The following is a 16,033-nucleotide window of genomic DNA, read 5'->3' as shown; positions in this document are numbered from 1 at the left end:
GAGACACGATAGACTAAGCTTGAAAACATTCACTTAATTACTAGGATCAAATGAGGGTTATAAACTAGTGTGAAGAATTAGAATTATCAGAGGGGGTTTTGTGGAGATTTTTAGTAATTTTATATAGTTGATATCATGAGTCAATTGAAGCTAGGCCACCATGAAAAACCTGGAAGCACTGGACAGCCGTTTCATCCTATTGTGGGACACTTCAACAGTGAGCATCCACGATCCTGTCCAGCGCTTCCAGGTTTTCCATGATGGTCTAGCTTCAATTGACTCATGATCTCCACTATATAAAAGTTGAATTATAATTTACAGTTGATGTTTTAAGTTAGGAATTAGATTTAAGGTTTTTCATCATAAACTGACATCCGCTATATAATGTCAAAAACTCTATTTATCCAAATGGATGAGTAAATTTCACGCCAACTATCGGAAATCTATTATCTTATACTTGATTGATATGTCCATAAATTATAGTCTCATCCAATTTGTTTTTCTCCTTTTTATATTATGTATTAACATTTTACATTTACAATCTTATCTCTCCTACCCTCCTTCTCCTCCTCCCCCTCCTCCTCCTCTTACTACTACTTCTACTAGTACTACTATTTTGTTCCCCTTTTTTTTCTTTTTTTTCTTTGGAAAAAACTTTATTGTTGACGCTTCATTGATTATAGTTTTTCGGACAAAATTGATTGAAATTCTTGTCAATCGTTTTTCGTCATTGTGATGTAAACATATTAGAAGAATAAAAAAACTTCATAGTGACTATTAAGCTGATGACGATGATGATGGTGATGTTGGTTACGCTCTATTTTGTCAATGAATAAATGATTATCAGAAGAGGTTTTTGTAGAGATTTAGTATTTTTATGGTTGAAAGTGTGAGTCAATTGAAGCTAGACTGCCAGGGAAAACCTGAAAACACTCGACGGTCGTTTCGTCCTATTGTGAGAATTGATATTAATTCTACCTTTTATTATGAAGTTATGCAAAGTTTATGTCACTATACCTTGGCAACTTGTAACTGTGCATCTACGAACAGACTTTGGAATGAAGATCACTAATTTGATTACTTAACGTAATGGTCAGATATGTTTTCATTGAAATTTTCAATTATATTATTACGAAGAGTACATACACGTGTTGGTTGTCCTTTCCCTCAACTTCATATATATCCACAACAATAATCTTTTCTATATTTACATAGAGCACAGTTGAATCAATGTCGAAGTTAACTGTCAGCTAATCGCTGACACTATTCTGTTGATGAAGTAATTCTACATTCAAGAAATTTTAAATCTTGTAAACAAATATACACTCAAATTATGAGCTGAATGCCATTCAGTTTTCATACAGTCGTTGTACTTACATTAGGCTTTATAACCGGATGACTTTCAGGGGAAATTTGTTCGTAAGACATTTGGATAAAATATTTTTTTGTCGCTAGATCATTAACATCATATGTATAGTTATAACTCAATGCACTTAGACAGAATACATTGCAGTAAGCAGTCAAAATTTATCTGCGGTTACATACTTGTCTATTTTTCTACTTTATGTCGTTCTTTTTGTTATTGACCATGAATAATTGAGTGTGATAAACGTATGTTTACAGTTGAATTCATGAGTCAATCTAAGCTAGGCCACCACTGAAAACCCAAAACTAAGGTACGGCCGTTTTGTCCTATTGTGGGACTCCTCAACAGTACGCATCCATGACTCTACACATGAGATTCGAACCCAGGACCTTCAGTCTCACATGTGAACGCTTAATCTGCAGACCACTGAATTGACATCGAACGGTGCTGATGTCTAATTTCAATCGATCCATGATCTTGCACAATACTGCATGTATTATCTGAGGTGTATAACCATTCCATACTCGACACGGACTGACACCATTCAAGTGTTTTTATTCTTTTACAAATATTCATTATGTATATATTATGTCCAACTAATTAACCTTCATTTGTTATTCCATAATTGATAGAAATTTATTTCCGGAAAATGTAGTACAAGCATGTTTACAACAACAACAAAGTAGTTATGTCACAATTGTTAAACGTCCAAAATATGTTCGATTAACTGATGGAACCAATGGTACATTGAATATGAATAATAAAACAAATCTAATCAGTTATGAAGCTATAAAAGCGAAATATGTGGATAGTACTAATGTTTTAGGTAAGTGGAATTTCATAACATTATACTTACCCTGTTCCTTTTTTATATTTATTATTGTGAATATGTTTTATTGTGCTACAAATATGTTACTTTGTACAGAACATCAATGATCTTAGTTTTAGTCAAAGTATGATTAAAACTGTCACAATGTGGTGTGGGTCACTGATATTCACATAAGTAGTATATGATGATGGTCGGGCATTGAATGTATTTCAGTAGAAGATCGATAAGGAGAAAACGGGAACGGCACGTAATTGGTACGAAAATGCATGAACAATTATAATCAATGACGACGAACTGATATTTGCAGAAGGAATTGTCAAGATTGAGACAATTCATTGATAGTTTGCAAATTTATTGTTCACTATATGGTTCTCATATTTTAATGAGATATTCTATAATGTTGTACCTCAATACATTTGATTGTCCCCCCCTGTGTTCTTGTTCACTACAGCAGTACTTAACAGTGTTGAGTAAGGAAATAAAATAAAATAAACATGTAGAACATCAAAAAAGCGTTGAAATCACTGAATCTCAATTACTTTGTTCATTTTTTGATTACAATTGAAGTAACTTGATAAAGTACGGTGACTGTTAGATTTTTGAATTGGATGTTTTGGGGTGGGAGGTATGCATTACTATCATTTTATGACAAATTTCGTTACAAACTGAATTCAATTACAATGTAGTGAACAGGAACACAGGCGGGGACAATTGAATGTATTAAGCACAACATCACAGAATATCTCATTTAAATATGAGAACCATATGGCGAACAGTAAATTTGCAAACTATCAATGAATTATCTCAATCTTGACCGTTCCTTCTGCAAATATCCGTTGATAGTCTCCGATTATAATTTTTCATGCATTTTCGCACCAATTACGTGCCGTTCCCGTTTTCTCCTTATCGATCTTCTACTGAAATACATTCAATGCCCGACCATCACCATATACTACTTATGTGGATATCAGTAACCCACATCACAACAGTACTACTGAGTTATGTTGGATTAATTTGAAGACTTTTCAGAATTAGATAATAGTGTCATCTCAAGAATATATAGTCCAAAATACTTTCAATCCGTATTATGTTTAGATTAAAATTGCTGAATGAATCAGAATATTACTGATCTCACTGAATTCCATTAAAGACTACTGTAAACGGATAACTAAATACATTGAATAACATGTCCCAAACTCCATTGATCAATATTTTCATCATGCCAAATTCTATCTTCTTGACTTATTTACGAACTACTTATTGTATCTTCTGACTTAACAGATGAAGATAAACAATAATAGAGGAGAATAAGAAAATCAAGCAAACACATGATGGCGTAGCACACTTAATGTTATATATATTGTAGAATTTATACAATGTAATGATCGTTTAGTCGGTTGGAAGTAGTCGACAGGAAACCTTTGACCTAGGTTTCAAGCTAGTTATTACTAATCAGTAAAGTGTACCTGAAATCTTGAGGTAGCTGATGTTCTCTATAGGATTCAAACTCATGTTGTCCAGCTTCACTATCTGAGTCTTTAATAGTGAACTGTTCGAGCTATGACTAACCTCTTGTTGGACTACAGATAAGCATATTTGGCGAGGGTCAACGAGAGAAATAAATCCAAGTCCATAGTTTACTGTCAGCTACTTCCAACCAACTTAAATAACATCATCACGCAGGCGATCTCGGGTTCATGAGTCAACTTAAGCTAGATCACCATGGAAAATCTGGATGCAAACGATCTTCCAACCGTTTTGTCATAATATGGAACTCTTCAACAGTGAGCATCCACAATCCCACCCGCAGGATTCGAACACAGGATATTCGTTCGCTTAACTGAGCCGGCATCCAGTGCTTCCAGGGTTTTCCTGGTGGTCTAGCTCAAATCAACGTATGAATTCAACCATTAAGATGGTAATTATCTAAGTAGAGGTTAAATAACTTAATAAGGGTAATAATAGGATAATATTTCAATCACAATTATAGATTTACCATTGTAGTAATGAATCGACGATTGAACATATACATTCTGTTTGAACATTTTGATAGTAACGTAAACAAGTTACGTACTTTTGCCTGTCGATGACATGACAGCAGTCGATTACATCTCAAAGTAATGTATTATGTTTTTTTAATGCAATTATATCGTTCAACCTTGGATATATTTTTGGGACGTGACCAGAAACAAAATGTTATGCATATTCTTCTACCTTAATTGTTGTTACGGGTTAATTAGGATTCATAAAAAAGGAGCTAATTGTATGAAATTCTTAAGAATGATCTATTAACGAAATAATAAAAATGAAGGGTTAAGGTCATAATTGAAAGGATATCAGGGAATAATAGAATTACCTAGTTATCATTGTTATCATTATTAGTTGTTAAGGAATGAAAAAATATTTTATTACATTCTAAACAAAGATGGATAGTGGTTAGCAATGGAATTCAGGACTCGCGTTTCGTCTTATTTAGGACTCATTAGTTGGATGTGCTTACATCACAAAGTTGATGTCTACTTCAGGACTCGAACCCAGTATCGCTCGCTTCAAACGCCATTGCATTATCTACTTAGCTACTGAGTCCTGATAGCCACTTGCTTGTGAAGTTTAAACTTATTTGGTTTCAATTCACTTTGCTTATAATGCTTGTAAATTAAGGCAATATCGGGGCAATACGCACAGTATACACATATGTCAATAAGAGATTGATCAATTACAGTCCTAAACATCAATGGGAAGATTCAAGTAAACAATACCGAGTGAATTCATTTTATAAAATGGTAAAAATATCAAGTCAGTTATTGAAGAATAGCGAGGAGACATAAATCATCAAGGAGTCGAGGCAGAAATGCAAATTAGATTCTAAAGCTGAACTAGTAATATATCCTTAGCTTTAAATTTATGAGGTATATTTTATGTAAATCGTTTAAGGAATACTATGTAAGAAAAACGATCATTATTTTAAGCAGAGATGGATAGTGGCTAGCAGTGGAATCCAGGACGCGTGTTTCCCAAATAGGACGAAACGCGCGTCAAACTGGATTCCACTGCTAACCACTATCCATCTTTGTTTACCATGCTTGTGAATTAAGGCTATATCGAGGCAATACGCACAGTATGCACATATTCCAATTAGTGACTGATCAGTTGCAGTCCTTACACATCGATGGGAAGATTCAAACAAACAATACTAAATGAATGAATATGCATAGTTTAGTTACGTAATAATTGGACAATAAAAGTACATGTGTTATATTAGTCCATAAATAGATCCCAACAATCACCATCAATTCTTTTCATCAGGATATAACAAATACTTTCAAGGCAATTCGTAACGGGAATCAGAGAATTTGCCAACGAATAAATGCACAATTCTTGGGTCGGTAAATTTTAGAGTCTAATTGAAGAAAGTAACTTCAACAGATCTTTCAATAGTTAAAACTATTCAGTGGAATTAGTCACCACTAAGAATACTGATTACTGTAAACAATCATAATATGTTGCTAGATATGATTCATTCGATATGAATTCCTAGCATTAAATATTTGATAGTGACCAGTGGAGTTCAACCACGTCTGTTATGAGATAATAACTCACTGAAGAACGGTGGATCAATTTTTTTGAATTGGTTGAAGTTACACATTAACACCATTGGATGCCGACCCAGTGATCTACAGATTAGGCATTCAAGCGCGAGACCAATAGATCCTGAGTTCGAATCCGGCGTAAGGAATCGTGGATGCGCAATGCTGAAAGGTCCCATACTAGGATGAGGCGGTCGTGCAGTTTTTCCAGGTTCTCTAGAGTAGTGTAAACTCACACTTCATTATTCTTACCAATTGACTTGTATCAGTTTCATTATTCAACTCAGTAACTTTGTTCAATCTATAACTGAATCAAATTTCAGTAAACATATTGAAACATAATGAAAACAAAATTTAATCCTAATGTTAACAATCACTATATGTGTTTTTCTTTTTGTTGTTTATTATTCAAATTCTGTAATCATTCAACTAGGATTCTTTAACTGAGGAATTAAGGATAGGGAAACAAAAAACAAAGATCAATCAGATCTATTAAGATATCTATACCAACAAAAGTGATCAAATAACTAGATTGAAATTGATTGGTGTCCATTTCATTATAACTAATATACTAAGAATAATAATCTATTCTTTTTTTTTCTAGTCTTTTATTTCTCATTAACCATTTACATGTTTTATTACATACTAACCATAATATTCATGAGTCAATTGGAGATAGACCACAAGTGAAAACCTAAAAATACTGAACGGACGTTTTGTTGTGGTATGTGACTCCTCAATAGTGTACATCCACGATCCTGCCCATGGGACTCTGACCCAGGTGCTCACTGGTGACTTGCTTCAAGAGGTATTTCTTGAAGTTCTAGTGAGAAGCAGTGACCAGTGGAGTTCAACCAGGCCTTTTGTGAGATAGTAACTCATTGAAAACAATGGTGGATGTGTTGCTCAATTTCGTAGATTGGTTAATGTTAGACATTAACACCATTGAATGCCGGCTCAGTGGTGTAGAGGTTAAGCACTCGCGCGCGAGACTGATAGGTTTTGGGTTCAAATCTCGAGAGGCGATATCGTGGGTGTGCACTGTTTAGGAGTCCCATAATAAGACGAAACGGTCGTTGAGTGCTTCCAGGTTTTCCATAGTGGTCTAGCTTCAATTGACTAATGATTTAAACTATATATTAAATGATATAGATTTAAAGATGGAGTATGAGTTGATTAATTGATTACTAAAAAAGAAATTATATCCTAGTGTCTTATCCCGAAATACGACCAGATTCTATGGATTATCATTATTAATGGCTTTATCCAATATTATATTTTGGTACGACATAGAATTCTCAGCACGAGGCATTTCAACAAGTTTCCTTTACAAAAACGACAAAAAGGGAAGAAAAGAAGGGGTGAAGAAAAGATGTAAATCTGTACAACTTTTTACTTAGAAACATGTTTAAGAATACAGGTTATTGACTAGGTCAACTCTAACAACCTGTTCATCACAAATATATTTGCTATGTTAAGATATTATGGAACTTTTATACCTATGCTTGCGTGCATAGATTTAATGTATTGACGTCTCGTTCTACTAGAAGATATACAAGGAGAAAGATATGAATAAATAGGATGGTTAGTATCTGATAAGATAACACCTTCCAGGAGTTTCCAAGACTTTAGATGTCTATTCTTGTCCATGATAATAATGACTTCAAAAGATTCTCTGAAATACAGCAAAGTCTTTTCTCAAAAGCCCAGGAACGAGTAATAGAGAACAGTAAAGAATAATAAGTAATATTCAGGAGTTGACAAATTGTAAGAGTAAATGTTGAGTAATCCCAAAAGCATGCAGCCTCTTTATGTAGTAAGTCAGACAGTAAAATTTCTTTGATAATAGTAAAACATGAGAAGACCAGAAGAGATCAGAGGAAAAGGTAACTCCAAGATAATTGACCTTCATATATGAAATTTCGCTACCAGGACAACTGACATAAAATATCTCAATATATTATATTTCAGTTTCAATGATTAGTGATATTTGTTAGAAATTTATTTCAAAACAGCAAATTATAGTCTTTCAGCATACACAAAAGAAAAACCAAGATCCTCAAATACAACATACAGAACAGCAAACCAATCACACCTCATGGAGAAGCTCCGGAAGATGCTGAATCTTTCACGTACCGGGTCAACATCATCGATGAACGTGGAGGATCGGATGCATATGTAAAGGCGAGGATTGACAATGCAACATCAGAATTCCTACAATTGAATGACATATGCAACTCAATACAGCTGTCGTCTAATATCAAATTCACATTCTTCAATACGAACGTCAAGACAGTTCTACTGTACGGACCTGAAACTTGAAGAATTACCACAGCCATCATCAAAAATTTACAAGTACTTATAAACAATTTTTTACGTAAGATACTCAATGTCCGTCGGTCGGATAACATTAGCAACAGCCTTCAATGGGAGAGAACAAACCAGCTTCCGGCTGAAGGGATAATCAGAAAAAGATAAAGGAAGTGGATAGGACATACATTACGGAAATAATCAAACTCCATCATGAGGGAAGCACTAACTTGGAATCTTCAAGGGAAACGTAAAACAGGAAGGCTGAAGAATACACTGCATCGGGAATCGGAAGCAGACATGAAAAGCATGAATAGCAACTGTAAAAAATTGTCTAGGATAGAGTTGGATTGAGAATGTTGGTGGGTGGCCTATGCTTATCCATGAGGGGTAGATGATTAAGTAAGGAAGATATAATCCTATAAAAAGCTTATTATCGTGCCAACTGTAATCCTGTTAATCTGTTCTATTCAGATTAGGATTAATAATATTGATTGAAGCTTATTATTAGTCCTAAGTATAAACGGTGTATGTTCTATTTAGACGATTTGATGAATTTTGCTTCTAATATATATATTTTTTTAAAATGACAGGACTGGTGTCATTTTCAATTATATTTGGTATAATACTTGGTCAAATGGGTGATCGTGCAGTAATTATGGTCCAGTTCTTCTCTGTTCTTAATGAAGTTGTCATGAGAATGGTTCAAGTTATTATGTTGTAAGTAAACTTCACTTATGATATATAATTATTAACTCAATGATTACTGAAGAAGATATTGATGGATCATAGAATAATAATCACTATCAGTGGTAACCATAGAGTTCTATCGATCGTGTTGTAGTGTTGTAACTGGTCTAAGTGATTCACCGTCATTTGCGTTACAGTTAGACGTGAGATCACTAGATCACATTTCCACCAGCTGACAGTTCCTGGTCTGACCAAAACCTCGGTTAAGATATCCCTTTAGGTTACATCTAATCACGTGACAACATAGGTAAATAGTTTCATAGTTAAATATCTACTCAATACAAGAGTAAATAATGTTCAGTTGTCAATAGTAAAATTCCTATTCAAAGAGAACATTCTGTGGAAAGCATTCAATTCTGCACAAATTTTAAACTTCTTCTTCATACAGAGATCTAGCCACACATGAATATTGTAAACCGACTAAGGATTACATTACTTCTTATTTGATGATGAAGTTCAGGATATGACGTTTTAAAGTTGAACTTTTCAATTTGTCAAATATTCATCGAACAGTTAATCGTATTTTAAAAAAGCATGAAGGGCACCCTAATATTGAAATGGGTGAGAAGTTAGAACCAATTCATCTTCGGTAAAATGTTTCTGTACTGGCTTAGCTTCGTTAATCAATCATCTTGATAACCGTTATAGTATAAATCCCATCGATGTTTCGATTCAAAAGACAATAAGAAACGGCGACTACAATTTATTAGCAGATGATAGCTTAGGTAACAATCGCATCGAGCGAATTCGGAGCAAAGAAGCCTATGTGTGCAAGCGACCGAATACATAGGCGAATTTATAGTCAAATCGATTTCAGAAGCAGTGACGTAAGGTAAAGTCTATTATTAGTATTTGAATACATATATACACATGGGAAAGAGAATGGATCATCGAGATATATTTAAGCAATTAACATTTAAGTTAAAGATATGTACGTAGGCTGTCACATATAATCATGTAAACAGATATGATCATAATAGAATAAAGAAATAAACAAATTGTTACTGTCCAAATAACATTGTCTCTTAAATATGTTACCCTTAATCAAAATTGAATTGTAGGAATGTTGCCATAGTTACAACCAAATAGCACACATACATTGATCATTTTCGATTTGCTTATTGTTTCTCTTTTTTTTTTTACTTTTTTTTCTTATTTCAGATATTCACCATTTGGTATCTTCTTTTTAATATTGGGTAAAATGTTAGAAATTGAAAATTTAAGTGATACAGCTAAAGCATTAGGTTTATATATGGTCACTGTCATCTCTGGTTTAGCTATACATTTACTTGGTACATTAGCATTACTTTATTATGCAGTAACAAGAAAGAATCCATTTGTATTCTACAAGGGTTTATTTCAAGTAAGTAATTATAATATTTTTTTTAAATATGAATAATAATAATAGTAATAACAATAGCATTAATAGGCCCCCAAATGCCCTGGTACGGCCGAGAGTGGAGAGATTCCACTCTCCCTCCCGAAATGCTCTCATATGGCCACGCGTATATAGCCTCTGTCAGGGAAGTCCTACTCACTGCCTTCTCGTGGCATTACTGTTGTTTACGAAATTGGGAAGACAAAAAGTGAATGTCCGGCGCTTTAACCGGGTTGGTGGACACAGAAAGTCGACCTAGGGGAGTTGGAAAACCCTCATTCCAAACCAACGGTGCACATAGTTTCCAGTATCCTGAAAGAACAAATGGCGTATGAATCAATCGTTGGTCACCGGCTACCATGGGACTGCATCTTTTCATGATGCTCCACTGCCTTGTGGACCAGATCTTAGGTCATTTTTATCAGAATAGGGTTTTGTGGAGATTATAGTGATTTTAATATTTGAATTCATGAGTTGATTTAAGCTCAGTGGTCTAAACGTTAAGCTTTCGCATGCAAGACTAAATGTCCTAGGTTCATGTCCCGCATGCGGGATCGTAGATACACACTGTTGAGGCGTCCCATAATAAGACGAAACGGTCATCCAGTGCCTCCAGGTTTTCCATGGTGGCCTAGCTTCAAGTGACTCATGAATTCAATTATTAAAATTATATGTAGTTGAGATCATGAGTCAATTTTAGCTAGACCATCATGGAAAACCTGGAAGCACTGGACGGTAGTTTCGTCCTATTGTGGGACTCCTCAACAGTGCACATCCACCATCCCGCCCTCGCGAGATTCGAACCAAGGACCTACCAGTCTCGCGCCACAGCACTCAACCGATAGACCAGTGAGCTGTCTGGCATCCAACGGTGTTGATGTCTAACCACAACCAATCCACGAAATTGCGTGACCAACTTTCATTGTACTGAGGTAGATACCTGTCTCTACCTGACATAGATTAGCCTTACTGGTCATGACTTATCACTAGAACTCCAGGAATTACCTCATGGAGCCGGTCATTAGTAAGCATATGATCATTATCAGAAAGGGGTTTCGTGGAGATTTTCGTAATTTTATATAGTTGAGATTATTTCTTCATTTTCCCTGTAACATTCAAGTTCCATCGACAAATAATTTGTTTCAATTCTTCATTAAATTTATAAGAAAATAATTTTTTTTCTCCTTTTTTGGATGAGATTAGTATAGATGATTAACCATGGTTATTTGTTTCCATTTTACCTTAGTTAAAAAAAAAGATTAACCTCACACGTAGTCATACGCATATACGCACACACACACACACAAGGAAGAATCAGGACAAAATTTATTATTCACCTTGTATATAAATAAAGCAAGTAAGATGAAGACCCCCCCTCCCCCTATCAAAAATAATTATACACTCTAAAAAGAAAATGAAGGAGTTGATTTACCGTAATTAGAAGAAGAATTAAAAATAACGAACTAAACTTTATGTGTAGAATTAAGAAAAGAAAGAATGTAAATTAGTTCATTTAGGTAGGAAAGAGGGGGTTGGCGTGGGGTGGGGTAAATGAATTGGTCGTTAATCATAAATGTATCCTAGATATTATGATCTAATTTTTTTTGTATTAATAATTAATCTTATCTCTTCTTTACACTTTGGTGAAAATGTAGATTTTTTTTTCTTTGGGGGGGGGGAGGGTTTGGTTGTACAGTTCCTTTTTTTCTTCTCTCTTAAATCAAGTTAGTTTTAATAAGATTTAGTCTAAATTATTATCAAGTTAATAGATTTTTTCCTCGATAGTATCAATCAGTGATCAAGTACTTGTTGTTAGGGTATTACATTTTAGTGATATATGTTCTTTTATTTGAACACATAAATATTGGTACAAGGGGGTACCAGATATATATGCGTCACTTAATTGTTTTAGGGCTATGATACTGCCTGGGTGCCCAGACCGAAGCAAGTGGTTTTCTTAAAGGGGTCACACCCGGAGCCATTGGCCTAAAGGTTTGACCCACAAAGTAGTGGAGCATTGTGAGAAGATGCAGTCCCATGTTAGCTAATGACCAACAATCGGTTCACACGCCATTTATTCCCTTAGGGTACTAGAGCTCATGTGCAGCATTGGTTTTGAATCAGGGTTTCCCATTTGAAAAAAATAAGAAATGAACGCGTATACGAAAGAGTATTTTAGGCGTTTTTCCAAAATGGCGATAAGTATATAACACTGGGTTTATATACAAACCAAACAGATCACATCATACTATAAAATAGGAAAAGAACATTTGTACAAGATTTGGTCAAATGTGGCTGTGAATAGGGGGAATAGTAATAAATGGACTAGGGATAACTCAAGAATGGTAAATTGTATAATAACAGACTATAGGTCAAAATAAAGCTTATAATAAAAGGGACACTAATATGAATACTTTAGTTACTTAACAATTATATAGTAGGAAATATACACATCACATTGGTCCATAAACAGTTCTCAAAGTTACCATTCATAAATCTCCACAGGATATAACACATTAGAAAACGTCAATGCTAGATTTGATCTCTATTAGGATAATGGATGCATACTACTATTGAAAATAAAGAATTCTTCAATGTCTATAACAAAATCTTACTGATATAATTGACCAAATAGATTTTTACCGGGGGATGAATGGTCGTTGATTTCTTTTAGAAGACATATATATATATATATATATATTACTTACGCCAGTTACTCTCAATGGAGCATAGGCCGCCGATCAGCATTCTCCAACCCATTCTACAATGGGCTTCTTTTCTAGTTCTATCGAATTTTTGTTCATTCTTCTCATGTCTGTCTCCATTTCTCGTCGTAATGTGTTCTTTGGTCTTCCTCTTCTCTTTTGGCCTTTAGGATTCCATGTAAGGGCCTGTCTTGTGACGCAGCTGGGTGATTTCCTAAATGTGTGTCCTATCCAAGATATATATATATATATATATATCGTGCTTCACTACTACGATTATTATCACTAATCCTGAATTGTATTATTTCTCTCTATCTATTTCACTTTGTTTTATACAACCAACAAAAAGGCTTGGATTACAGCACTTGGTACTGCATCCAGTGCAGCTACTCTACCAATCACATTTCGTTGTTTAGAACAAAATCTAGGCATTGATAAACGTGTAACACGTTTTGTTTTACCTATTGGTGCAACAATCAATATGGATGGTACTGCATTATATGAAGCTGTGGCATCCATTTTTATTGCACAAATTAATGGAAAATATTTGACCATTATTGAAGTATTCATTGTAAGGTAAGTTCCAAAAAAACATTACACTATAGAGAATGAAATTTACTTGATATTGTTTGTTTGAATCTTCCCATTGATGTGTTAGGACTACAACTGGTCAGTCTCTAATTGGTATATGTGCATACTGTGTACATTGCCTCGATACAGCCTTAATTCACAAGTATTATAAGCAAAGATGGATAGTGGTTAGCAGTGGAATCCAGTTTGACGCGCGTTTCGTCCTATTTGGGACTCGTCAACTGGATGTACCTGCATCTCAGAGTTGATGTTCACTGTGAGACTCGAACGCAGTATCATTCGCTTCAAACGCCATCGCGTTATCCACTCGGCCATTGAGTCCTGATAGCCACTTGCTTGTGCGATGGAGTGAAGTTTAAATTCATTCAGTATTGTTTGTTTGGATTTTCCCATTATTGTTTTTTTAGGACTGCAACTGGTCAGTCTCTAATTGGCATATCTGCATACTGTGCGTATTACCTCGATAAAGCCTTAATTCACAAGCATGGTAAGCAAAGATGGATAGTGGCTAACAGTGGAATCCAGGACGCGCGTGAATATGATGAGATCACTTATTATGAAAATTTGAATCTTTAATCAATAATACCTTAACAGAATACTTGATTTGAGCCCAAATTATATGAGGATAATAAATGTAGAGGGTTGGACCCTTATCTGACTCCATTTGGATCGTAAGAACGATTAATATTGAGAGATACATATGGTTGTATATAATCATCGACCTAACTAGAGTTAGTGAATAACAGAATTAAAATAAGTCAAACATGAGAAAGGATTTCGAATACGTATATTTTATACGATCATTAATCCAGGCAGATTATCGAAGGAACGAAGTGATACGCGGTTGAGAAGGCATGTGAGCCAACTCCTTTAAATCAAGATAAAAATAAGTTACAAATGTTTCAAACGGCGGTGATTTGCTTAAGTTTCATTCTGCACTTCATGAAGTTTAAATTAAGGTATTAATTCACACTGCAACTTAAGTACTTTATCAACAACAAGAAAGTAAAGTTTTTGGAATCTTAGAATTCTAAAACTAATTAATTGTAGGATGCGTCGATTCGTTTAAAAAAACCCTATTTAATTTAATAGTTACCGGTATAGTGAGAAAAAACTCACAAAGCTCACTTATTTAATAAATGGAACCGTAGAAAATTAATTTATTTAAAATCAAAAAGATGTATTTTGAATGTCAAGAAGCTTAGAATGGTATTTTCTTTTCTAGGCAGAAACGATTAATATAAGCTGGAAGTGGACATTTTTAGTCGCCATCAACAGCAAAATACTTTAAACGACTAAAAAATCTTAGTGAAACTGTAGTTTAATACTAAACAATCGTCAAAATGTGAAATAAGTCTAATCGCCGAAAGTAAATATACATGATTATTCCTGCATTGTACAACGTATTTAAGCTATCGTTTATGAGACTTGATTATGTATGATTTATTACTTGCACAAGATTATGATTATCTTTTACCAGAATGCCGTTCTAAATGTTGAATGGATAAATTTTTATAAAATCATTTTATGATATTTCAATGAAAACTTAATTCGGCTTTTTTATAATATAGAAAGCAGGTAAACCATTTTGTTTAAATGAAGTGATGAACACCGATTTTCCTATTAACCATTAAATGCTTATAAATGAATGAAACAGTGCAACTTCGTCAAAGTTTATTTTCAACACAAAAGAATGAGAAACTTTGAAATCTTATTTGGTAAATAGAATTAAGATAGATAACCATTTAAAATCAGAACGGACCGGATGGTTAATAACTAAGTTTTGAACTCTACAAGAGTATATATCAACAAACGCATCTTGGATCAAAAGAAGAAATATCAGGTTTTTTAGAGAACAATTGAAATTCAAACTAATACCTTTGCATTTGTTGAACTTACAAATCTAACTTCAATCACTTCGTGAAATCTCTCCACTACCATATATTGCTACGTACAAATTCACCAATCTTCATAACTCTTGTACTTAAAGTTTATTAAGGATTTTATTTACATATAAAAGTAAGTAAGTTATTACTTACTTTTGGGAATGTGATTGGGAAAAATCAACTTACTACTTACTAGCATTTATATTAATACACCTTATCTGTTATACGTTTCCTATCGTATAATCAAATATTTTAGAGGAAGTTGCTTACACATATAATCAAATACATAATAGCTATCATGTCATTTTGTAAGAACCCATTGGTTTTAGCACAATCTAAACTTCTGTAATACGGTTTATATGTTATACCCAAGAATGGTTTTATTTTTAGAATCAATGTCAACAATAAGTATTTTTAAATAAATAAACAGTGTTTATCACTTTGCAATCTGTATACTTTACACTTACAAACATGGATCTTACATATACAAGAGGCTTCCAGACCTCAATTACATTTCGAAACTCACGTTATAAAGACTAACATTATTTGGATGTATACAGATATTGATTACTTTAATGATAATGCCTGAGACCTTAAGAAAAATGGTATCATATAAAAAACTCGTTTTACA

The 16,033-nt window shown here is 34.0% G+C and overlaps 1 protein-coding gene across 1 annotated transcript in view; it reads left to right on the top strand.

Moving 5' to 3' along the window:
- Positions 1–16,033, top strand: part of Smp_016600 — a 60,217-nt gene that overhangs the window by 35,474 nt on the left and 8,710 nt on the right. Inside the window, exons 4-7 of the mRNA XM_018798418.1 lie at positions 1,999–2,192; positions 8,686–8,812; positions 10,004–10,205; positions 13,275–13,501. Coding sequence (XP_018653362.1) covers positions 1,999–2,192; positions 8,686–8,812; positions 10,004–10,205; positions 13,275–13,501 — 750 coding nt within the window. The remainder of the gene's footprint in view (positions 1–1,998; positions 2,193–8,685; positions 8,813–10,003; positions 10,206–13,274; positions 13,502–16,033) is intronic.

This window comes from Schistosoma mansoni, chromosome 6, assembly GCF_000237925.1.
Source record: "Schistosoma mansoni strain Puerto Rico chromosome 6, complete genome".
NCBI classification, from domain to species: Eukaryota; Metazoa; Platyhelminthes; class Trematoda; order Strigeidida; family Schistosomatidae; genus Schistosoma; species Schistosoma mansoni.
The sequence above is the reverse complement of the archived record's forward strand: the minus strand, read 5'-3'. Positions and strand labels throughout refer to the sequence as shown.